This window comes from Coregonus lavaretus (assembly GCF_964263955.1).
Source record: "Coregonus lavaretus genome assembly, chromosome: 5".
Taxonomy (NCBI): Eukaryota; Metazoa; Chordata; class Actinopteri; order Salmoniformes; family Salmonidae; genus Coregonus; species Coregonus lavaretus.
Genome location: NC_139992.1, coordinates 5,450,425 through 5,477,335, shown reverse-complemented (window position 1 = coordinate 5,477,335; position 26,911 = coordinate 5,450,425). Strand labels below are relative to the sequence as shown.

General features: G+C 43.1%; 1 protein-coding gene across 1 annotated transcript; it reads left to right on the top strand.

Moving 5' to 3' along the window:
• Window positions 1–8,462: 8,462 nt before the first annotated feature.
• On the top strand, window positions 8,463–9,446 carry LOC311128788 (trace amine-associated receptor 13c-like; the record flags this gene model as incomplete). The annotated part of the gene is made up of 1 exon (XM_084161028.1): window positions 8,463–9,446. The coding sequence occupies one exon, from the start codon at window positions 8,463–8,465 to the stop codon at window positions 9,444–9,446; it is 984 nt and encodes a 327-aa protein (XP_084017154.1).
• Between the last annotated feature and the right edge of the window lie 17,465 nt (window positions 9,447–26,911).

Genomic DNA, 26,911 nt, shown 5'->3' with positions numbered 1-26,911 from the left:
TGGATGATCATTCAAAGCAATATCAAATCAAATCAAATCAAATTGTATTGGCCACATGCGCCGAATACAACAGGTGCAGATATTACAGTGAAATGCTTACTTACAGCCCTTAACCAACAGTGCATTTTTTTATTAACAAAAAAGTAAAAATAAAACAACAACAAAAAAAGTGTTGAGAAAAAAAGAGCAGAAGTAAAATAAAATAACAATAGGGAGGCTATATATACAGGGGGGTACCGGTGCAGAGTCAATATGCGGGGGCACCGGCTAGTTGAGGTAGTTGAAGTAATATGTACATGTGGGTAGAGTTAAAGTGACTATGCATAAATAATTAACAGAGTAGCAGCAGCGTAAAAGGATGGAGTGTGGGGGGGGGGGTGCAAATAGTCCGGGTAGCCATGATTAATAGGCCATAGTGCAAAATAGTTACAATTTCGTATTAACACTTTAATGATAGATGTGCAAAAGATGATGTGCAAATAGGGATACTGTGGTGCAAATTAGCAAAATAAATAACGGTATGGGGAAGAGGTAGTTGGGTGGGCTAATTTCAGAAAGGCTGTGTACAGGTGCTGTCATCTGTAAGCTGCTCTGACAACTGATGCTTAAAGTTAGTGAGGGAGATAAGAGTCTCCAGCTTCAGAGATTTTTGCAGTTCCTTCCAGTAATTGGCAGCAGAGAACTGGAAGGAATGGCGGCCAAAGGAGAGGTTTGCTTTGGGGATGACCAGTGAGATATACCTGCTGGAGCGCAGACTACGGGTGGGTGTTGCTGTGGTTACCAGTGAGCTAAGATAAGGCGGGGATTTGCCTAGCAGTGATTTATAGATGACCTGGAGTCAGTGGGTTTGGCAACGAATATGTAGTGAGGGCCAGCCAACAAGAGCGTACAGGTCACAATGGTGAGTAGTATATGGGGCTTTGGTGACAAAACGGATGGCACTGTGATAGACTACATCCAATTTTCTGAGTAGAGTGTTGGAGGCTATTTTGTAAAAGACATCGCCGAAGTCAAGGATCAGTAGGATAGTCCGTTTTACGAGGACATGTTTGGCTGCATGAGTGAAGGAGGCTTTGTTGCGAAATAGGAAGCCGATTCTAGATCTAACTTTTTATTGGAGATGCTTAATGTGAGTCTGGAAGGAGAGTTTACAGTCTAACCAGACACCTAGGTATTTGTAGTTGTCTACATACTCTAGGTCAGACCCGCCGAGAGTAGTGATTCTAGTCGGGTGGGCGGGTGCAAGCAGCGTTCGGTTGAAGAGCATGCATTTAGTTTTACTAGTGTTTAAGAGCAGTTGGAGGCTACGGAAGAAATGTTGTATGGCGTTGAAGCTCGTTTGGAGGTTTGTTAACACAGTGTCCAATGAAGGGCCAGATGTATACAAAATGGTGTCGTCCGCATAGAGGTGGATCCGAGCGTCACCAGCAGCAATAGCGACATCATTGATATACACAGAGAATAGAGTCGGCCAGAGAATTGAACCCTGTGGCACCCCCATAGAGACTGCCAGAGGTCCAGACAAGAGGCCCTCCGATTTGACACATTGAACTCTATCTGAGAAGTAGTTGGTGAACCAGGCAAGGCAGTCATTTGAGAAACCAAGGCTATTTAGTCTGCCAATAAGAATGCGGTGATTGAAGCAGAGGGTGCAGAGCTGGTGGCCAGGGTAGTGGTAGCCAGGTGGAAAGCATGGCCAGCCGTAGCAAAATGCTTGTTGAAATTCTTGATAGTGACAGTGTTTCCTAGCCTCAGTGCAGTGGGCAGTTGGGAGGAGGTGCTCTTATTCTCTATGGACTTTACAGTGTCCCAAAACTTTTTGGATGTAGTGCTACAGGATGCACATTTCTGTTTGAAAAAGCTAGCCTTTGCTTTCCTAACTGATTGTGTATATTGGTTCCTGACTTCCCTGAAAACGTGCATATCGCGGGGGCTGTTCGATGCTAATGCAGTATGCCACAGGATGTTTTTGTACTGGTCAAGGGCAGTCAAGTCTGAGGAAAACCAGATGCTATATGTTCTTAGTTCTGAATTTTTTGAATGGGGCATTCTTTTTAAAGATTGAGAGGAAAGCACTTTTAAAGAACAACCAGGCATCCACTACTGACGGAATGAGGTCAATATCCATCCAGGATCCCCGGGTCAGGTCAATTAGAAAGGCCTGCTCGTTAAAATGTTTTAGGGAGCGTTTGACAGTGATGAGGGGTGGTCGTTTGACCGCGGACCCATTACGGATGCAGGCAATAAGGCAGTTATCGCTGAGATCCTGGTTGAAGACAGCGGAGGTGTATGTAGAGGATACATTTGGCAGGATGATATCTATGAGGGTGCCCATGTTTACAGATTAAGGGTTGTACCTGGTAGGTTCCATGATAATTTGTGTTAGATTGAGGGCATCTAGTTTAGATTGTAGGTTGGCCGGGGTGTTAAGCATATCCCAGTTTAGGTCACCAAGTAGTACGAACTCTGACGATAGATGGGGGGCAATCAGTTCACATATGGTGTCCAGGGCACAGCTCGGGGCTGAGGGGGGTCTGTAGCAAGCGGCAACAGTGAGAGACTTATTTCTCTCACTGTTGTACATAAGGTTGAAACTGGAGTACATAAGGTTGATTTTTAGAAGTAGAAGCTCAAACTGTTTGGGCACAGACCTGGATAGTATGATAGAACTCTGCAGGCTATCTCTACAGTAGATTGCAACCCCACCCCCTTTGGCAGTTCTATCTAGACGGAAAGGAGGCTTCTGATGTTAACGTGCAAGAAACCAAGGCTTTTAAGGTTACAGAAGTCAACAAATGATAACGCCTGGGGAGTAGGTGTGATACTGGGGGCTACAGGGCCTGGGTTAACCTCTACATCACCAGAGGAACAAAGGAGGAGTAGAATAAGGATACGGCTAAAGGCTTTAAAAACTGGTCTTCTAGTGCGTTGGGTACAGAGAATAAAAGAGGCAGATTTCCGGGCGTTGTAGAATAGATTCAGGGCATTATGTACAGACAAGGATATGGAAGGATATGAGTACAGTGGAGGTAAACCTAAGCGTTGGGTAACGATGAAAGAGATAGCATCACTGGAGGCACCGATTGAGTCGGTCTCCGCGTGTATTGTGATGGGACAAAGGAGCTATCTAAGGCAGGTTGAGCTAGACTGGGGGCTCTACAGTGAAATAGTACAATAAGAAATAACCAAAACAGCAATAAGCAAGGCATATTGACATGGGAGAGAGGCATAAAGCAATCACAGGTGTTATTCGAGAGAGCTAAGACAACAGCTGGTAATGGCGACAAAGTTTGGGCTGAGGCTAAACATAAACAGGATGCGGTACTGTATAAAGTAACAGTCCAGCAGTCCCCCCTGTATATATAGTCTCCCTACCGTTATTTTATTTTACTTCTGCTCTTTTTTCTCAACACTTTTTTTGTTGTTGTTTTATTTTTACTTTTTTGTTAAAAGTAAATGCACTGTTGGTTAAGGGCTGTAAATAAGCATTTCACTGTAATGTCTGCACCTGTTGTATTCGGCGCATGTGGCCAACAAAATTTGATTTGATTTGATTTGATCAGCTGTATAGCTGAGTTATCAGAAGGTCCAGTGAACAGCAATAGGAGAGTTTGGAGGTAGTTCCGGGGCTGCTACAGCACTGGCGAGCAAGAGGCACGGCTTGCGTGTGCTGGCGGGCCGGGGCTAGAAGATGGCTCTTCGTGGTCGACGTCGTAACGGGAAGCCTGTTGAAACCACATCAGACGATTTCTTGGGCAGACCAGTCGTGTTGGATCGGCAGGGCTCCGTGTCAACACTAGGAGGTCCCGTCCGGTTGACAGAGAGGTAGATAGCCGGGAGATGGGCCTGGCTCGAGGCTAGCTCAAGGCTAACTGGTGCTTGCTAAGGGGCAGCTTTAATTAGCCAACGACAACAGCCATTCTGTTGCCTCTAGCTAGTTGTGATGATCCGATATGCTCTGGGTCGATTGCACGCTGTGCAGACTGGCCTACAAATTGTCCAGGCTAGAACTAGAGCTGGCTGGTGGGTAGTGCAGGCCACAGACAATGGTGAAGACACTAACAGTGGCTAATAGTAAGTAGCTAGCTAGCTGGCTACAACAGCCATTCGGTTGCAGCTAGCTAGTTGCGATGATCCGGTGTTAGAGGTCCAGTGATTCTGGCAGAAAATCCGATATGCTCTGGGTCGATTGCACGCTGTGCAGACTGGCCGACAAATTGTCCAGGCTAGAACTAGAGCTGGCTGGTGGGTAGTGCAGGCCACGGAAAATGGTGAAGACGCTAACAGTGGCTAATAGTAAGTAGCTAGCTAGCTGGCTACAACAGCCATTCGGTTGCAGCTAGCTAGTTGCGATGATCCGGTGTTAGAGGTCCAGTGATTCCGGCCGAAAATCCGATATGCTCTGGCCATTCGGTCTACCACAGCCATTCGGTTGCAGCTAGACTAGTTTCAGTTTAAGGTTCTTGATAAAAGTTATAAATAAATAATATAATCCTTTCCACGTTGGGTGAGGCGGGTTGCAGGAAAGTATATTTAGTTAAAGAATGAAAAGTTAAAAAGTAAAATTGAGAAATATATACAAAATAGACAAATAACTACAAAACTGGCTATTTACACGAGGACACAACAGAAAACACGACCGCACTGCTACGCCATCTTGCATACAACCTGGTGCGTGTTTGGGAGGGGGATGAGTGGAAGACAGCATTATGAATACCTGGTGATGCCATACGGTTTGATGAATGCTCCATCCGTCTTCCAGTCCTTTGTGAACGAGGTGTTTCGGGACATGCTTGGTCGCGGTGTGGTGTTCTACATCCATGACATCCTGGTGTATTCTGCTACGCACGCCGAGCATGTGTCCCTGGTTCACAAAGTGCTGGCCCAACTAATGGAAAATTACCTTTATGCCAAGGCAGAGAAGTGTATGTTTTGCCAGCAGTCCGTCTCCTTCCTCGGATACCGCATTACCACCTCAGGTGTGGATATGGAGGGAGATGTCATTTCAGCTGTGCGTAATTGGCCGACTCCAACCACGGATAAGGTTGTGCAACGCTTCCTTGGCTTCGCCAACTACTATCAGAGGTTTTTCCGGGGCTTTGGCAAGGTCGCAGCTCCCATTACATCCCTGTTGAAGGGTGGGCCGTCCCGGCTCCGCTGGTCTGCTGAGGCTGACCTGGCATTCAGCAAACTGCGGGGTCTGTTTACCTCAGCCCCGGTACTGGCCCACCCCGATCCATCACTACCATTCGTAGAGGTGGATGCGTACGAGGTAGGGATAGGCACTGTCCAATATCAACGCTCGGGCACGCCACCCAAGCTCCGCCCCTGTGCCTTCTTCTCTAAGAAGCTCAGCCCTGCAGTGCAGAACTACGACGTTGGTGATCGGGAGCTGTTGGCTGTTGTCCGAGCGTTGTACATCTGGGCAGCGAGGAGGCTGAATCCTCGCCAGGCCAGGTGGGCCCTATTCTTCACCCGGTTTGATTTTACACTGTCATACATTCCGGGTATGAAGAAAGTGAAGGCAGACGTACTGTCCTGGCTATATGACAGCCGGAGAGGCCCAGAAGAGAGGCCCAGAGACAACACTTCCATACTCCCGGCCTCCTGCATTGTGGCGCTGGTAGTATGGGCAATGGACTCGGATATAGAGCAGACATTATGCACATATCCATCTCCACCTCAGTGTCCAGCTGGAATGCGGTACGTGCCTGCTCTTATCCGTGATCGTCTGATCTTCTGGGCACACAAGTCACCCTCATCTGGTCACACAGGTATCAGTGCGCTGCCTGATCGGAAGGTACTGGTGGCTTACCTTGGTTAAGGACATGAGGGTGTACGTCTCCTTCTGATCGGTGTGCGGCTAGAGTAACGCACCTAGACACCTCCCAGCGGGTAAGTTACAACCTTTACCAGTTCCACAACGACCATGGTCTCACCTTAGTGTTGATTTCTTGACTGATCTTCCCCTCTCCCAAGGAAACACCACCATCCTGCTCGGGGTGGACCGCTTTTCCATGTCCTGCCGCCTCCTTCCTCTGCCCGGTCTCCCCACGGCCCTGCAGACTGCGGAGGCCTTGTTTACTCACGTCTTCCGGCACTACGGGGTGCCAGAGGATATAGTGTCCGACCAAGGTCTCCAGTTCATGTCCAAGGTTTGGAAGGCATCATGGAACGTCTGGGGGTCTCGGTCAGCCTGACCTCTGGGTTCCACCCTGAGGGCAGGTGGAACGGGTAAATCAGGATGTGGGTAGGTTCCTGCGGTCCTACGGCCAGGACCGGCCGAGGGAGTGGTCGGTGTGCTTGCCTAGGGCAGAATATGCCCAGAACTCTCTCCGCCACTCCTCTACTAACCTAACGCCATTCCAATGTGTTTTAGGTTACCAACCGGTTCTGGCACCGTGGCACCAGAGCCAGACCGAGGCTCCTGAGGTGGATGACTGGTTTCGGCGCGCGGAGGAGACATACCAAAATAAGTATATTTTTATACAAAATAGATATACCTTATTCTTATTCCACCATACTTTTTACTGAGTGCATTCTGAAAATATTCAGACCCCTTGACTTTTTCCACATTTTGTTACGTTACAGCGTTACTCTAAAATGGTTTAAATAAAACAATTTCCTCATCAATCTACACACAATACCCCGTAATGACAAAGCAAAAACAGGTTTTTAGAAATGTAAGCAAATGTATAAAAAATTCCCCGGAAATATCACATTTATTCACAAGTATTCAGACGCTTTACTCAGTACTTTCTTAAAGCACATTTGGCAGCAATTACAGCCTTGAGTATTCTTGGATATGACGCTACAAGCTTGGCACACCTTTATTTTGGAAGTTTCTCCCATTCTTCTCTGCAGATCCTCTCAAGCGCTGTCAGGTTTGATGGGGAGCGTCGCTGCACAGCTATTTTCAGGTCTCTCCAGAGATGTTCGATCAGGTTCAAGTCCAGGCTCTGGCTGGGCTACTCAGAGACTTGTCCAGAAGCCACTCCTGCGTTGTCGTTGGCTGTGTGCTTAGGGTCGTTGTCCTGTTGGAAGGTGAACCTTCGCCCCAGTCTTAGGTACTGAGAGCTCTAAAACAGGTTTTCATCACTCTGTACTTTGCTCTGTTCATCTTTCCCTCGATCCTGAATAGTCTCCTAGTGCCTGCCGCTGATCAACATCCCCACAGCATGATGCTGCCACCACCATGTTTCACCGTAGGGATGGTGCCAGTTTTCCTCCAGACGTGATGCTTCGCATTCAGGCCCAAAGAGTTCAATCTTGGTTTCATCAGACCAGAGAATCTTGTTTCTCATGGCCCGTAGCCCTGCATGGCATCGACTGTGCCACAAAAGCATGCCGAAGTGGCAAAGTCGATATCCACGTTTTTAAACACAGTTATTATTTATAGTCATAAGCATTATTTAGAGGTAATTCTATGAGGGGGGAGGGTGTGTACTTTCTTTTTACAGTACAAGGGGAGGGCCATGTGAAAATATTCCCAGTACATTTTGAATTGTCCCTAATTACTTAAAGTGCTTTTGAGATCATTGATCGATACAACTCAACTGAACTGGAAATCACATTTCATAGTCACTTTTATCAGAGAAAAATCAGAAAACCCACAAGAAATTGAAAATAAAATATCAAGGGGTGATTGGGTCAGAATACAGTGTGGTTGTTCTGATGTCTGACAAATAGTATTTGTCCCCATGATGTAACTGAGACAAAGTCTCCCTCAACTATAAGAAGTATGGTTCATAATTCAGTTCAGATGGACATTTTTACAAGTCTACGGGATGTTCCTATGGAATGGCACAATTCATTTTGATTGCATGTGCTATAAGCGGGTACACCATGAAGTTATACCCTCTCATCAACTTCCTTACTGTCAGCTTTCCTCCACACTGACTAGCTGACATGTGGTGTGCTGTCATGTCTCCTGAGGTTGTGGATTATGGTCCAATCTGAGCACTGACATCACCCAAAACAGTTAGTCCTACACAGTTATCCTGTTTCCCATGTAAAATAGCCTTTGAGTGCCCAAAACATCAACCATACTATATTTTCTCCGTTAACATGCTCAGTTGAGAAAATGTACCTTTTCTCTCATGTCTAACTATCAGTAGGAATGGACAAACTAGGTGGCCATAGCAACATCCAATCCTGTCATACATTATATCATGCTTTCACAAATGATTTGTTTATCACACCGTTTGTTCATTTCTTTGCTCGCTTGTGTGTGTGTGTGTGTGTGTGTGTGTGTGTGTGTGTGTGTGTGTGTGTGTGTATGTGTGTGTGTGTGTGTGTGTGTGTGTGTGTGTGCAGAGAGACTAAGGGGAGGGGAGTGTCTGTCAGTCATTCAGGGATAAATAGAGAGGCAGAGCTCAGAGTTTGTCAGAAGGCTGACCTGACAGGGTCACACACAGGACCAAGCAGGAGCAGGACCTCAGCATTTGGACCCTTTATTACAAATGGAGACACATGAAGATGTTCAATACTGTTTTCAAGACAGAAACTCTTCTTGCAGAAAGGCTTTGCTATCTACACCTATCTACATAATACTGTACATCTTCTTCTCATTGATATCAGCAGTTACAGTATTTTTGAACATGCTGGTGATCATCTCCATCTCTCACTTCAAGCAGCTCCACACTCCAACCAACCTGCTCATCCTCTCTCTGGCTGTGTCAGATCTCCTGGTGGGACTGATTGTGATACCAGTAACGACTGTAGCAATAATGGAACCATGCTGGGATTTTGGGGAATATTTCTGTGTGTTTTATTTCTACGTCACTTGTTTATGCGTTTCATTATCTCTGGGCAATTTGGTCTTGATATCTATTGACCGTTATGTTGCTGTGTGTGATCCCTTATTGTACCACTCTAAAATAACAATAACAAGAATTATGTATTGTATTTCCATTACCTGGTGTTGTTGTATCATATACGATGCTGCTATTGCAAAAATCTTTGTAAATGTACAGGTACCCAGCAGGTGTTTGAAAGAATGTTTTACTATAGAAGGGTCAGTCTGGGGTAATATAATTGACTTTGTAATTACAATGCTTGTCCCATGCTCTATTATTATAACACTTTATTTGAAAATATTTGTGGTGGCCAGATCACAGGCCAGAAAGGTATTTTCAAAAGAGGCTGCCAGTGTGTCTGGTGTTAAAACTGTACAGGCAAATAAGTCTGAGAGAAAAGCAGCAAAAACTCTAGCTATTGTTGTTTTCAACTATCTCATTTGTTGGATTCCATTTCATTTGTATTTATTTTTTCTTTTAATTGATAATCTATCATCATTTATCATCAGCTTTCTGCCACTTGTTAATTCCTTAATTAATCCAATAATTTATGCTTTCTTTTATCCATGGTTCAAAGTAACAGCTAAACATATTTTAACTCTGAAGTTAAGACGTTCATATTTCCTATGTTTTTATTCCCTAGTTTGAAATAGTTATGTTATACTTTTTTTTTGTAATTGCTTCGTTCATGTAACAATACACTGACATTACTCATCTCAGTGTTGTCATCATAGATACATGTGGTGTTGATACAGAATGATTTGGATGGATTGGAATGGAATGACTTGGAGAAGGCATAAGAAGGCATAAGCTTGTTTTATAAAATACATTGTAGTCATTTAGGGTTGTATATTCCAAATACCAAAGTCTGTGGTTATTCTATGAAATGTAATTATAAATAGTATGTAATTATTCTAAAAGTACATATTGAGGACGTCATGGATCATTCTATATGTTGTTTAACATCACCCTCTAGTGGCTCAATTGGGACACAACGCCTTTGTGGTAAAGTTGAAATGTACAATACTGCAAGATAACGGATAACGTCCAAGTCTCACTCAATGGTGTATTTTAATAGTTGATGGTAAAATGTAAGAATATGCAATTATGTGTAAAACTTAATAACGTTAACGTTAACGTTCAGTAATAAACCATTTGTAAGGCATTTACAGTTTGCTCACAATTTACTAATCATTACTCCCACACTTGTTAAATTTAGCAATCTAGGTATTCTCACATTTCTAAATAACTTTTAAAGATTATTCATAAGATGTTTAATAAATGTCCTTATAAACCATTTACAAATCATTAGTAAAGTATTTTTGCAGTTCCTAATCTAAAGCGAAGACTATTCATACTTTCTTAATACTTTATAAATGTTTTGAGTGACCAGTGTAATTTCTCACAAAAAGATGGACATGCCATTGGTAGACATTCCAGCAGTACCTGATGCTCCTTAAGGTCTCAAAATGACCTAGAACATATCAATGGTTAAACAATAAGCACACAACACAGAGGATGTTAAAGGAAATATATGAACATTTTATTCCAAAACAGTCACACTGTTGTAGTAGTGTGCTGAAAGTAGTAGAAGTAACATGTTTTGTCTGAAAATGCTAACATTTGTGTTTGTTGGCAGTGACTACCAAAACCAAAGGGTGGATTGTAGTCACTCATTAGAGCAGTTCATAGACTGCTTACAGGGTAAGGGAACCAATTTATAAACATTTCATTTCGCTGAACATTACGTTTAAAGGGTTACTACCATTAATACACCACAAGTTAAGTTGTCCAAATACTTATGACTTCTTCAAATGGGGGGACTAGATACATAAGGTGTTTTCATTTCTAAACGGTAAAACAGATGTGTATGAAAATACCCTAAAATAAAAGGTGGCATTCTATAATGTGGCCTCATATTAAACATTTGATGTAAAATCCAAAATGCTGGAGTAACGAGCCAAATTTAACTGTTTTGGGTGATGTCAGTGCTCAGTTTGGACCATAATCCTGAACCTCAGAAGACAAGACGGCATGCCACATGTCAGCGTGCTATTGTGTAGGAAATTTGGCAGTAGGGAAGTTGATGAGAGGGCATCATTTCATGGTGTATTCGCTACAGCAAATTCAATCAAAATGAATATTGGAATTCCATAGGAACATCCCCATAGACTTAAAAAAAATTCCATCTGAACTGAATTTTGAACCACTTCAAGCTGGCTGTTCTTAGTGAACTTATGGAAAGGATTGTGTTTGGCCAAATACAATGATATCTTTCAGAGAACAGGTTAGCTAGTGACTTTCAGCATGCATATAGAGACGGGCACTCAACTTGTAGTGCACTGACTCAGATGACTGATGATTGGCTAAAATAAATGAATAATTAAAGGATAGTTGGAGATGTATTGTTAGATTTCAGTGCAGCCTTTGACGTAGGCCAAACCGTTCGGACGCTACAGATGATTTTGTGAGAAGACCGATTTTGGGGTTGTCTCATGAACTGACAAGCACCACTCTAACTCTGTCACCTTTCACCGCAGATGTGGAAGTGCAACATAGGAGGATGCGGTGGATTGAGATGCATCCTATGCAAAAAAACTGATAACTCTAACTTAAACTGACAGATTTAAGGGGATTTAAAAACAATGCTCATTAGATTTCCACGGGGGCAAGGACATCGACCTTAAGGGGTACATTGTTATTAAAAATGCAAAGTGAAACAGAGAGGACAGAGAGGGATAACTTGCCTCAAATCAAAGAGAAGTATGTCTGTTCTTAGTGGTTAAGAGCGTTGTGCCAGTAACCGAAAGGTCGCTGGTTCTAATCCCAGAGCCGACTAGGTGAAAAATCTGTCAATGTGCCCTTGAGCAAGGCACTTAACCCTAATTGCTCCTGTAAGTCGCTCTGAATAAGAGCGTCTGCTAAATGACTAAAATGTAAATAAATGGGTTTTATTTTATGAGTGATGAAAAAAAAAACATGGCAAATGAAACTTTCCTAAAATCCACTCCACCAACCAGCCACTCTCTTACATTTAAATTTAATATAAATCCCCTTTTCACACCTCCTAATATATTTAACTTTTAATATTTATTATATTTAATTTTACTTTGGACTCTAGAACTAGGACCTAGATGACAGTATTTGGACAGTATTTGGAATGTCACAGTCAATATAGGCCCAAAAAATGTTTTGGCCCAAAAACAATGGGAGTGAATGAACTCCAGATGCAATTGTTTTCAACAACCAAATGGAATCTCTTAAATACCGTACATGTTCAAAAATGGATTGTGTATGCCTATGTAGCTCAATAATGACTTGATCTCAAATTGTAATTTTGAGAATATTTAAAATCCAGATATTCCATTGTCATCCATTGATCGTAAAGGGGCAATCTGCAGTTCAAACAACAACAAAGCGGGGACACCGCCACCTTTTTAGGTAAATAGCTTAAGAATGGGGCTGGGGAAATATAACCATTCTCAAATTTATAAAATGGGCTATGCAAGGACTGACCATCCATGAAATCAAAATCATAGTTTTAAACCACCTTCCAAAAATTACTGGGAGGGTGGGTACAACTCGAGATGCACACCCCTCCCCAGCTTAAAACATATTTTCATATGACCCTCCCCTTTTACTTGAAGAAAAGTTACAATACCCTCCACCTTCATTCAATTAACTCAATCATGATTATGACCAGTCACAGTGAGACAGTAGGCCTACCTCCTTACTATGATCAGGGGGTGAAAAAATAAAATCACCTTTATAATACCGCATTGCATCCATCTATCATCGTATTTGTGGGCCCCGGAAAAAAGGCCTTCTCTAAACAGATTTAATCTAATTCTGAAGACAGAACAATATATGTTTTAATACCACAGTTTTTCTGAGCTAGTAGTCGGCATGCCAGAACATAATATAATTGTTGAGACTTCAAGCTCACTCAGGAAAAGAAAAAAGAGAATAATAATATATATATATATATATATATATATATATATATATATATATATATATATATATATATATATATAGATAAAAGAGAAGCAAATGGGTCTGATGTGTTCAATTAAATGGGGAATGAGTGATTTCTTTAAGTTTCTTAGATGCTCGGATATGTTACGTTATGTGCGCATGCGCAGCTTCACTAGAGACTTAAATTATGGCACCTGGTCATCATTTCACGACAGACAATCATCAGGAGCACACAGCCCGTTGGTATGTAACTGCGAACTACTCACAGTCTAGTATTAATGTTTAAGTCACTTATATGTTTGAGCACTGAACGTTTACCTCACTGTGTCGGTGTTAGTTGGCCGAGAGTAACTTGTGGCTCGCTGGGTGCGGTAGCTCAGCGACCCAGATGCTGTATAGCATTAGGCTATCATTATCAGCCATTTGCGTTGTGCTGATTGTTCAGAGCACTCTGCTGGTTTCTGGTGGCGGTGGTGATAGCGGTGGTTTGGTTCGGTGATCCATGGTGGAGCGCCGCGTTGTGTTGCGTTTGTGCATGGGTGGGTCCTTTGGACAAGGCATGTGGTGGCATGGGTTCTGTGTCCTGTGGCAGCATCCGTGGCAACGGCGGAGTCGCTGTGCGCATGCTCCTCTGGCGCTAGGCATTCTGGGTGATGTAGTCAATGCTGGTTTAAGCCTGATTAGCCACATTTTTGATGGTGTTGTAGGCTTATTTGATTTTCATTATTTACATTATTATTATATTATTTTAATAATATTTACATTATTATATTTGAATAATATATTGTCATTATTTGTTTGTTGTAATTCAGGTTTATGACCTGTGGTCATATGATTTAAAATAAAATTAAGGACAAAACACGAGTCATGACATTGTGTGCTTCCTGGTGAGCCTTTTCGGAGGGCTAAATAACGAAAAATCCGAACAATAATAGCAGTGCAATTCATAGATCTAAACTGTTTTGAACACCATTTTGAACACATCTGGATAATACTTAATCAATTCAATGACAATTACATAATCATTTATATAAAATCACAATGTCTCTAGTAAATGGGTTTTGTAGCCTATGTCTATTGTGTGTTAATTGGGTAAAAACAGGGAGCTTATCCTACTTTTTATTAGTTCAAAACAATCAGCTTGTTTGCAAGAAAAAATGGCGCTCACAAAAAGACCCAAAAGAAAGGCGGATTTAGAAAATAGAAGTTTGAGGGAAGATCGGACAGAGACACATTACCTTTCCACCATAGACAGAGGCCTGACGCAGAACAATTTAAACTTAACTGATGGCTACTCTTCTGTGGCTTAACCCAACAAGAGGAGGTCACATTTTGCAACTCATTTCTAGCAGAAAGCATCGCGGAGGAAAGCGTCGTTATAGATCACTTCATATAATCAGAACCCATTTTAGTTTCTTCAAAAACATTAAGCTAACAAGAGGTATGCTTTTTGACATTTTCTTTATCAAAACGTAGGCTATGGCATACCCTCACATAGACCTACCCCCTCATTAGAACCCTGGTTTTAACTTAACACACAAAGCTCACATTTTGGAGCTGCCTTACTCAAGAAAGCAAAAAAGAGACCATGTTTGTATGCTGCTTTTTTTAACTCAATTATATTTTATTTTTTTGTACATTGTTTGCAAGGTGATATGTGACACGTATTAATGCCAAAATAACAGGCAAAACAGGCAACCCAAAAATATTGGGCTCAAAACAGGTGGGGTTCTGCCCCACCTGCCCTGAATGACGGGTCGCCACTGACTGATAGTGTATAATTTAGTCTGTCAAACAGGTAGGCATACCTCTTATTTCTTAAATAGGAAGAAATAGGCTCCAACACAAAGCCTTCTTCTTGTTAGTTAATTCAAATTAAAATGAAGACTGTTGAAATTAATTACTCAAATTACCTTAATTACAACACCATGTGCTGTCCACCTCCCGATTGATTGTGCCGCTTCACGTTTCAGCACCACAAAGCTGTCATGGAAGTTACATGAATCTGGCTTATTGTGAAGTCAAAATTTCTGATAAAAAAGCCTCATCATGGGCAATGAAACATGTTTTTTCTTGGCCTTTGTAGAGGCAAACATCAAAGGTGTGAGTGTTATGAAAATGAGCCCAGAGCAGACAGTGGCAACCCATGTGGGTACTGTGGCGTAGGCTAGTGTATAAGGAGAATAGCCTACCAAAACCCCTTGATAGGGGAGACGCATGCAAGCAGACGGGGAAAGTTGTCTAGGATGGAATAAATTATATAGGAAAACCTGCAAAATGGTGAATGTAAACCAGGGAACAAACGTACCACCCTCCCATGTGCCCACTAAATATCCACACAACCCTCCCCCAAGCAAAACAAAAGTTACACCCTCCTCCCCTATTGGGGGAGTAGCAGGGGGGAGTGGGGAGCAGGTAGCTGACTAGTGGTGGCTCCAGGGGGGAGGGGGAGTAGGTAATTTACTAGTGGTGGCTCCAAGTAGGAGGGGGAGTAGGTAGCTGACTAGTGGTGGCTCCGGAGGGGAGAGGGGAGCAGTAGCTGACTAGTGGTGGCTCCAGGGGGGAGAGGGGAGCAGTAGCTGACTAGTGGTGGCTCCAGGGGGGAGAGGGGAGCAGTAGCTGACTAGTGGTGGCTCCGGGGGGGGAGAGGGGAGCAGTAGCTGACTAGTGGTGGCTCCAGAGGGGAGCAGTAGCTGACTAGTGGTGGCTCCAGGGGGGAGAGGGGAGCAGTAGCTGACTAGTGGTGGCTCCAGGGGGGAGAGGGGAGCAGTAGCTGACTAGTGGTGGCTCCGGGGGGGGAGAGGGGAGCAGTAGCTGACTAGTGGTGGCTCCAGGGGGAAGGGGAGCAGTAGCTGACTAGTGGTGGCTCCAGGGGGGAGAGGGGAGCAGTAGCTGACTAGTGGTGGCTCCGGAGGGAGAGGGGAGCAGTAGCTGACTAGTGGTGGCTCCAGGAGGGAGAGGGGAGCAGTAGCTGACTAGTGGTGGCTCCAGGGGGGAGGGGAGAAGTAGCTGACTAGTGGTGGCTCCAGGGGGGAGCAGTAGCTGACTAGTGGTGGCTCCAGAGGGGAGCAGTAGCTGACTAGTGGTGGCTCCGGAGGGAGAGGGGAGCAGTAGCTGACTAGTGGTGGCTCCAGGGGGGAGGGGGGAGCAGTAGCTGACTAGTGGTGGCTCCGGAGGGAGAGGGGAGCAGTAGCTGACTAGTGGTGACTCCGGAGGGAGAGGGGAGCAGTAGCTGACTAGTGGTGGCTCCACGGGGGAGGATAAAAACATAAATGTAATCAGTTTTAGAATAAGGCTGTAACGTAACAAAGTGTGGAACATTTGTTTTTCTTCATCAATCTACACACAATACCCCATAATGCCAAAACGAAAATAGGTTTTTATAAATTTTAGCAAATACTTCCCGAATGCACTGTTTATACAGTACCAGTCAAATGTTTGAGACACCTACTCATTCAAGGGTTTTTCTTTATTTTAAATATTTTCTACCGTGTAGAATAATAGTGAAGACATCAAACCTATGAAATAACATATATGGATGTATGTTTTTCCTCATCAATCTACACACAATACCCCATAATGCCAAAGCGAAAATAGATTTGTTTTAAATTTTAGCAAATGTATTAAAAATTAAGAACTGAAAAACCTTATTTACATAAGTATTCAGACTATTTGCTATGAGACTCGAAATTGAGCTCAGGTGCATCCTATTTCCATTGATCATCCTTGATGTTTCTACAACTTGATTGGAGTGCACCTGTGGTAAATTCAATACATTGGACATGATTTGGAAAGGCACACACCTATCTATATAAGGTCCCACAGTTGATAGTGCATGTTAGATTAAAAACCAAGCCATGAGGTCGAACGAATTGTCCGTAGAGCTCTGAGACAGGATTGTGTCGAGGCACAGATCTGGGGAAGGGTACCAAAGACATTTCTGCAAAATTGAAGATTCCCAAGAACACAGTGGCCTCCATCATTCTTAAATGGAAGAAGTTTGGAATCACCACTACTCTTCCTAGAGTTGGCCACCTGGCCAAACTGAGCAATATATATATATATATAAGGGACTTGGTCAGGGAGGTGACCAAGAACCCGATGGTCACTCTGACAGAGATCCAGAGTTCCTCTGTGGAGATGTGAGAACCTTCTAGAAGGACAGCCATCTCTGCAGCACTCCACCAATCAGGCCTTTATGGTGGTGTGGCCAGACGGAAGCCACTCCTCAGTAAAAGACACATGACAGCCCGCTTGGAGTTTGCCAAAAGGCCCCTAAAGGACTCAGACCATGAGAAACAAAATTCTCTGGTCTGATGAAACCAAGATTGAACTCTGTGACCTGAATGCCAAGCGTCACGTCTGCAGGAAACATGGCACCAACTCTACGGTGAAGCATGGTGGTGGCATCATCATGCTTTGGGGATGTTTTTCAGTGGCAGGGACTGGGAGACTAGTCAGGAACGAGGGAAAGATGAACGAAGCCTTGTATACGAAGTATAGAGAGACCCTTGATGAAAACCTGCTCCAGAGCGCTCAGTTTCTCAGACTGGGACGAAGGTTCACCTTTCAACAGGACAACGACCCTAAGTACACAGCCAAGACAATGCAGGAGTGGCTTTGGGACAAGTCTCTTAAGAGACCTGAAAATAGCTGTGCAGCAACGCTCCCCATCCAACCTGACAGAGCTTGAGAGGATCTGCAGAGCAGAATGGGAGAAACTCCCCAAATAAAATAAAATATTTGTCACATGCGCCGAATACAACAGGTGTAGATCATACTGTGAAATGCTTACTTACAAGCCCTTAACCAACAATGAAGTTCAAGAAATAGAGTTAAGAAAATATTTACTAAATAAACTAAAGTAAAAAATAAACTAAAATAAAAAGTAACACAATAATAGTCCGGGTGGCCATTTGATTAATTGTTCAGCAGTCTTATGGCTTGGGGTTAGAAGCCGTTAAGGAGCCTTTTGGACCTAGACTTGGCGCTCCGGTACCGCTTGCCGTGCGGTAGCAGAGAGAACAGTCTATGACTTGGGTGACTGGAGTCTTTGACCATTTTTTGGGCCTTCTGACACCACCTAGTATATAGTTACAGGATGGCAAGAAGCTTGGCCCCAGTGATGTACTGGGCCGTACGCACTACCCTCTGTTGCGCCTTGCGGTCGGATGTCGAGCAGTTGCAATACCAGGCGGTGATGCAACCGGTAAGGATGCTCTCGATGGTGTAGCTGTATAACTTTTTGAGGATGTGGGGACCCATGTCAAATCTTTTCAGTCTCCTGAGGGGGAATAGACGTTGTCGTGCCCTCTTCACGACTGTCTTGGTGTGTTTGGACCATGATAGTTTGTTGGTGATATAGGTATTACAGACTCAGTCAGGGAGAGGTTAAAAATGTCAGTGAAGACACTTGCCAGTTGGTCCGCGCACACTGTGAGTACACGTCCTGGTAATCCTTCGGACCCCGTGGCCTTGTGAATGTTGACCTGTTTAAAGGTCCCGCTCCTTGAAAGCGGCAGCTCTAGCCTTTAGCTCGGTGCGGATGTTGCCTGTAATCAATGGCTTCTGGTTGCGATATGTACGTACGGTTACTGTGGGGACGACATCGTCGATGCACTTATTGATGAATCTGGTGACTGAGGTGGTATGCTCCTCAATGCCATTGGATGAATCCCAACAACATATTCAAGTCTGTGCTAGCAAAACAGTCCTGTAGCGTAGCATCAGCGTCATCTGACCACTTCCGTATTGAGGGAGTCGGTGGTACTTCCTGCTTTAGTTTTTGCTTATAAGCAGGAATCAGGAGTATAGAATTATGGTCAGATTTGCCAAATGGAGGGCAAGGGAGAGCTTTGTATGTGTCTCTGTGTGTGGAGTAAAGGTAGTCTATAGTTTTTTTCCCCCTTTGGTTGCACATGTGACATGCTGGTAGAAATTAGGTAAAACTGATTTAAAATGTGCCTTTATTAAATTCCCTGGCCAGTAGGAGTGCTGCTTCTGGATGAGCATTTTCTTGTTTGCTTATGGCCTTATACAGCTCGTTGAGTGCGGTCTTAGTGCGAGCATTAGTTTGTGGAGGTATAGACGGCTACGAATAATAGAGATGAAAACTCTCTTGGTAGATAGTGTGGTCTACAGCTTATCATGAGGTACTCTACCTCAGGCGAGCAATACCGAGACTTCTTTAATATTAGACATCGCGCACCAGCTTTTATTGACAAAAAGAGACACACCCCCACTCCTCGTCTTACAAGACGTAGCTGCTCTGTCCTGCCGATGCACGGAAAACCCAGCCAGCTCTATATTATCCGTGTCATGTGAAAACCTGCAAAATGTAAACCAGGGAAAAAACGTACTACCCTCCCCTGTGACAAAAAAAAAATCCACATAACCTTCCCCCAATCAACAAAAAAAAGTTACACCCCCCCCCCCCCCTCCCCTAGTTTGGATCCCCCCCCACCCAGTAATTTTTGAACTGTCCCTAGTTGTGCTTTCAATTGAAGATCATATTTGATGTGTACTAGACACAATTTGTATCTGAAACATTTGGCAGGTAGGAAACATTTCAACTGTTGGGTCTTCAAAGTATGGTGGTGCAGTGCTGCCATACACACACACGGAAAAACATGTTATTTTATCACCTAAATACGAAATAATGATCACATTAATACGTGATACTGAAATGATCTCGTACTAAAACCTCTTAAATGTTAATTCCCCCATATAGGGGACTTTTTTTTCGTTTTAATGTAACAGTTTTATCAAGGCATATCAAGTTATGTAAAGCCAAATCGCTTCACGACAGTTCTGACTGACAGCCCCGCTTCCCAGCTTCAAATCAATTGCCCTCCAATGATATCCACAGCCATTGGAGGCTCGGGAGTCCCGTCTTAACGCTCATTCGCTGATCAGACTGTCCGTCAATTTGTTGCGGAACGGTACCTTACAGACACACAAGCTGAATTGCGCTGCAAAGCTAAGAGTCTACTGCAGCGAGAGGAGGTAGTCCCATCGTTCTATGACAAAAACACATCGATGTACATCGAATTTAATAAAAATAAATACATCGGATACAATATGAAGATGTGATACAAAACCACTTTTTGTTAATCACTGAGTGACAAACGTTATATTAGAATTAAATGAAAGCTGAGATCGTGACGAATCAGTAGAGTAATCACAGGGGGATAGAGACAGCAATGAATGAGAGCAGTGCCCCAGGAAATGAGTCGGATTTTCACTGACCACTCATATAAAAGATGAATACAGTATTAAGGCAGCTGAAGTCTTATAGCATGTCAGTTCTATAGTTGATTGTGAGTATATGTAGATTATTTAAAAAAACGTTCAAACCCCATTCCCCCATTTTTCAGGAATAGGTTTTTCATAGCATATGACATTTGAAAATGAAATCTATGATGTACTATTTTGCATACTATTTACTATAGCCGTGCATAATAGTGCAAAAAGTCATAGATAAATAACAAAGCAACAAATCTGAGCTTTCTAACAGTATAAGGCATTACTAGGGACTGTTTATGGCCTTCTCATGAAGATATGTTTTATACGGCCATCCACTTAACATTGACATTCAAACATCTTGTTAATATATGATTTATAATATGCTCTAGATCAGGGTTTCCCAAACTCGGCTCTGGGTGAACGTTTTTTGGTTTTTGCCCAGGAGTGATTACGGATATATTAAATCTTTCCCTATCCCAGTCTGTTGTCCCCGCTTGCTTCAAGATACCCACCTTTGTTCCTGTACCCAAGGAAGCGAAGGTAACTGAACTAAATTATTATCATCAAGGACCTCAGCCACCTGAGTCAAGGCCTGTTTACCCCGCTACCATCTAGAAGGAGGAGACAGTACAGGTGTGTCAAAGCTGGGACAGAGAGACTGAAAAACAGCTTCTACCTCCAGGTCATCAGACTGTTAAATAGTCACCACTAGCCGGCCTCTGCTCAGTACCCTGCCGTAAACTTAAATCACTGTTACTAGCCCACAACCACCCGGTACTCTACCCTGCACCTTAGAGACTGCTGGCCTATGTATGTAGTCATTGAACACTGGTCACTTTAATAATGTTTACATACTGTTTTACCCACTTCATATGTACACTGAGGGAAAAAAGTATTTGATCACATGCTGATTTTGTACGTTTGCCCACTGACAAAGAAATGATCAGTCTATAATTTTAATGGTAGGTTTATTTGAACAGTGAGAGACAAAATAACAACAACAAAATGTTATAAATTGATTTGCATATTAATGAGGGAATTAAGTATTTGACCCCCTCTCAATCAGAAAGATTTCTGGCTCCCAAATGTATTTTATACAGGTAACGAGCTGAGATTAGGAGCACACTCTTAAAGGGAGTGCTCCTAATCTCAGTTTGTTACCTGTATAAAAGACACCTGTCCACAGAAGCAATCAATCAATCCGATTCCAAACTCTCCACCATGGCCAAGACCAAAGAGCTCTCCAAGGATGTCAGGGACAATATTGTAGACTTACACAAGGCTGGAATGGGCTACAAGACCATCATCCAGCAGCTTGGTGAGAAGGTGACAACAGTTGGTGCAATTATTCGCAAATGGAAGAAACACAAAAGACCTGACAATCTCCCTCGGCCTGGGGCTCCATGCAAGATCTCACCTCGTGGAGTTGCAATGATCATGAGAACGGTGAGGAATCAGCCCAGAACTACACGGGAGGATCTTGTCAATGATCGCAAGGCAGCTGGGACCATAGTCACCAAGAAAACAATTGGTAACACACTATGCCGTGAAGGACTGAAATCGTGCAGCACCCGCAAGGTCCCCCTGCTCAAGAAAGCACATATACAGGCCCGTCTGAAGTTTGCCAATGAACATCTGAATGATTCAGAGGAGAACTGGGTGAAAGAGAGCTCTTTGGCATCAACTCAACTCGCTGTGTTTGGAGGAGGAGGAATGCCTATGACCCCAAGAACACCATCCCCACCGTCAAACATGGAGGTGGAAACATTATGCTTTGGGGATGTTTTTCTGCTAAGGGGACAGGACAACTTCACCGCATCAAAGGGACAATGGACAGGGCCATGTACTGTCAAATCTTGGGTGAGAACCTCCTTCCCTCAGCCAGGGCATTGAAAATGGGTCGTGGATGGGTATTCCAGCATGACAATGACCCAAAACACACGGCCAAGGCAACAAAGGAGTGGCTCAAGAAGAAGCACATTAAGGTCCTGGAGTGGCCTAGCCAGTCTCCAGACCTTAATCCCATAGAAAATCTGTGGAGGGAGCTGAAGGTTCGAGTTGCCAAACGTCAGCCTCGAAACCTTAATGACTTGGAGAAGATCTGCAAAGAGGAGTGGGACAAAATCCCTCCTGAGATGTGTGCAAACCTGGTGGCCAACTACAAGAAACGTCTGACCTCTGTGATTGCCAACAAGGATTTTGCCACCAAGTACTAAGTCATGTTTTGCAGAGGGGTCAAATACTTATTTCCCTCATTAAAATGCAAATCAATTTATAACATTTTTGACATGCGTTTTTCTGGATTTTGTTTGTTGTTATTCTGTTCAAATAAACCTACCATTAAAATTATAGACTGATCACGTCTTTGTCAGTGGGCAAACGTACAAAATCAGCAGGGGATCAAATACTTTTTCCCCTCACTGTATATAGTGAATTCTAGTCGAGGCTCATCATATACAACTGCTGCTGTACACACCTTTTGTATTCATATACTGTCCATTATGTCTATATATACCGTCATATACAGTGGAGGCTGCTGAGGGGAGGACGGCTCATAATAATGGCTGGAATGGAGTCAATGGAATGGTATCAAACACACCAAACATGTGGTTTCCATGTGGTTGATGTCATTCCATTGACTCCATTCCATCCATTGTTATGAGCCGTCCTCCCACATTTACATTACATTTACGTCATTTAGCAGACGCTCTTATCCAGAGCGACTTACAGACTTTCTGGCCCCCCGTGGGAATCGAACCCACAACCCTGGCATTGCAAACGCCATGCTCTACCAACTGAGCTACATCCCCTCAGCAGCCTCCACTCGTCATATACACTATCGGTCAAAAGTTTTAGAACAATTACTCATTCAAGGGTTTTTCTTTATTTCTACTATTTTCTACATTGTAGAATTATAGCGAAGACATCAAAACTATGAAATAACACAAATGTAATCATGTAGTAACCAACAAAGTGTCCTGTTGACAAACAAATGATAGTCCCAGTAAGCCCAAACCATGGGCTGGCGTATCGCTACAGAATGCTGTGGTAGCCATGCTGGTTAAATGTGCCTTGAATTCTACAAAAATCACAAACAGTGTCACCAGCAAAGCACCCCCGCACCATAACACCTCCTGCTCCATGCTTTACGGTGGGAAATAAACATGCGGAGATCATCCGTTCACCCACACTGCGTCTCACAAAGACACGCGGTTGGAATCAACAATCTCCTATTTGGACTCATCAGACCAAAGGACACATTTCTACCGGTCATTGCTCGTGTTTCTTGGCCCAAGCAAGTCTCGTCTTCTTATTGGTGTCCTTTAGTCATGGTTTCTTTGCAGCAATTCGACCATGAAGGCCTGATTCACAGTCTCCTCTGAACAGTTGATGTTGAGATGTGTCTGTTACTTGAACTCTGTGAAGCATTTATTTGGGCAGCAATTTCTGAGGCTGGTAACTCTAATGAACTTATCCTCTGCAGTAAAGTTAACTCTGGGTCTTCCATTCCTGTGGCGGTCCTCATGAGAGCCAGTTTCATCATAGCGCTTGATGGTTTTTGCGACTGCACTTAACGAAACTTTCAAAGTTCTTGACATTTTTCGTATTGACTGACCTTCATGTCTTAAAGTAATGATGCTGTCATTTTTCTTTGCTTATTTGAGCTGTTCATGACATAATATGTACTTGGTATTTTATCAAATAGTGCTATCTTCTGTTACCCACCCTACCTTGTCACAATACAAGTGATTGGCTCAAACGCATTAAGAAGGAAAGAAATTCCACAAATTAACTTTTAAGAAGGCACACCTGTTAATTGAAATGCATTCCAGTTGACTACCTCATGAAGCTGGTTGAGAGAATGCAAAGAATGTGCAAAACTGTCATCAAGTCAAGGGGTGGCTATTTGAAGAATCCCAAATATAAAATATATTTTGATATGTTTAACACTTTTGGTTACTACATGATTCCATATGTGTTATTTCATAGTTGTGATGTCTTCACTATTACTCTACAATGTAGAAAATACTAAAAATAAAGAAAAACCCTTGAATGAGTAGGTGTTCTAATACTTTTGACCAGTAGTGTACATATACCGAACAAAAATCTAAACGCAACATGCAACAATTTCAATGATGTTACTGAGTTACAGTTCATATAAGGAAATCAGTCAATTGATATACAGTTGAAGTCGGAAGTTTACATACACTTAGGTTGGAGTCATTAAAACTTGTTTTTCAACCACTCCACAAATTTATTTTTAACAAACTATAGTTTTGGCAAGTTGGTTAGGACATCTGATTTGTGCATGACACAAGTAATTTTTCCAACAATTGTTTACAGACAGATTATTTCACGTATTATTCACTGTATCACAATTCCAGTGGGTCAAAAGTTTACATACACTAAGTTGATTGTGCCTTTCAACAGCTTGGAAAATTCCAGAAAATGATGTCATGGCTTTAGAAGCTTCTGATAGGCTAATTGACATCATTTGAGTCAATTGGAGGTGTACCTGTGGATGTATTTCAAGGCCTACCTTCAAACTCAGTGCCTATTTGCTTGACATCATGGGAAAATCAAAAGAAATCAGCTAAGACCTCAGAATAAAAATGGTAGACCTCCACATGTCTAGTTCATCCTTGGGAGCAATGGAGGAAACAGGTACAAAAGTATCTATATCCACAGTAAAACGAGTCCTATATCGACATAACCTGAAAGGACGCTCAGCAAGGAAGAAGCCACTGCTCCAAAACCGCCATAAAAAAGCCTGACTACGGTTTGCAACTGCACATGGGGACAAAGATCGTACTTTTTGGAGAAATGTCCTCTGGTCTGATGAAACCAAAATGGAACTGTTTGGCCAAAATGACCTTTGTTATGTTTGGAGGAAAAAGGGGAATGCTTGCAAGCCGAAGAACACCATCCCAACCGTGAAGCACGGGGGTGGCAGCATCATGCTGTGGGGGTGCTTTGCTGCAGGAGGGACTGGTGCACTTCACAAAATATATGGCATCATGAGGAAGGAAAATTATGTGTATATATTGAAGCAACATCTCAAGACGTCAGTCAGGAAGTTAAAGCTTGGTCGCAAATGGGTCTTCCAAATGGACAATGACCCCAAGCATACTTCCAAAGTTGTGGCAAAATGGCTTAAGGACAACAAAGTCAAGGTATTGGAGTGGCCATCACAAAGCCCTGACTTCAATCCTACAAAAATGTGTGGACAGAACTGAAAAAGCATGTGCGAGCAAGGAGGCCTACAAACCTGACTCAGTTACACCAGCTCTGTCAGGAGGAATGGGCCAAAATTCACCCAACTTATTGTGAGAAGCTTGTGGAAGGCTACCCGAAATGTTTGACCCAAGTTAAACAATTTAAAGGCAATGCTACCAAATACTAATTGAGTGTATGTAAACTTCTGACCCACTGGGAATGTGATGAAATAAATAAAAGCTGAAATAAATCATTCTCTCTACTATTATTCTGACATTTCACATTCTTAAAATAAAGTGGTGATCCTAACTGACCTAAGACAGGGAATTTTTAATAGGATTAAATGTCAGGAATTGTGAAAAACTGAGTTTAAATATATTTGGCTAAGGTGTATGTAGACTTCCGACATCAACTGTAAATGTAGTTAGGCCCTAATCTTTTGATTTCACATGACTGGGCAGGGGTGCAGCCATGAGTGGTCCTTGGAGGGCATAGGCCCACCCACTTGGGAGCCAGGCCCATCCACTTGGGAGCCAGGCCCAGCCAATCAGAATGAGTTCTTCCCCACGAAAGGGCTTTATTACAGACACAAATACTCCTCAGCACCCCCCCCCCCCCCCCCCATCCCCCCTTAGACGATCCCGCAGGTGAAGAAGCCGGATGTGGAGGTCCTGTGCAGGAGTGGTTACATGTGGTCTGCGTTTGTGAGGCCGGTTGGACGTACTGCCAAATTCTCAAAAACAATGTTGGAGGTAGCTTATGGTAGAGAAATTAACATTCAATTCTTTGGCAAAAGCTCTGGTGGACATTCCTGCAGTCAGCATGCCAATTGCACGCTCCCTCAAAACTTGAGACATTTGTGGCATTGTGTTGTGTGACAAAACTGCACATTTTAAAGTTGGCTTTTTTGTCCCCAGCACAAGGTGCACCTGTGTAATGATCATGCTGTTTAATCTCTTCAGGATCGGACCCTTTTTTTCAATTTTCCCCTAGGACGACATACCCAAATCTAACTGCCTGTAGCTCAGGACCTGAAGCAAGTATATGCATATTCTTGATACCATTTGAAAGGAAACACTTTGAAGTTTGTGGTAATGTGAAATTAATATAGGAGAATAAAACACATTAGATCTGGTAAAAGATAAATCAATCAAAAAAACATGCTTTTTTTTTTTTTTTTTGTGCCATCGTCTTTGAAATGCAAGTTAAAGGCCACAATATAATATTGCAGTTGAGGCGCAATTTATTGGCCACTAGATGGCAGCAGTGTGTGTGCAAAGTTTCAGATTGATCCAGTGAAGCATTGCAATACTGGACTATTTTGTATCAAGTCTGCCCAAATGTGCCGAATTGGTCAATTGATACATTTACAGTTTCGTCATTTAGCAGACGCTCTTATCCAGAGCGACTTACAGAATGGTGCATTCACCTTATGATAGCCAGTGGGACAACCACTTTACAATTATTATTATTAATTTTTTTTTGGGGGGGGGGGGGGGGTAGAAGGATTACTTTATCCTATCCCAGGTATTCCTTAAAGAGGTGGGGTTTCAAGTGTCTCCAGAAGGTGGTGAGTGACTCTGCTGTCCTGGCGTCGTGAGGGAGCTTGTTCCACCATTGGGGTGCCAGGGCAGCGAACAGTTTTGACTGGGCTGAGCGGGAACTGTGCTTCC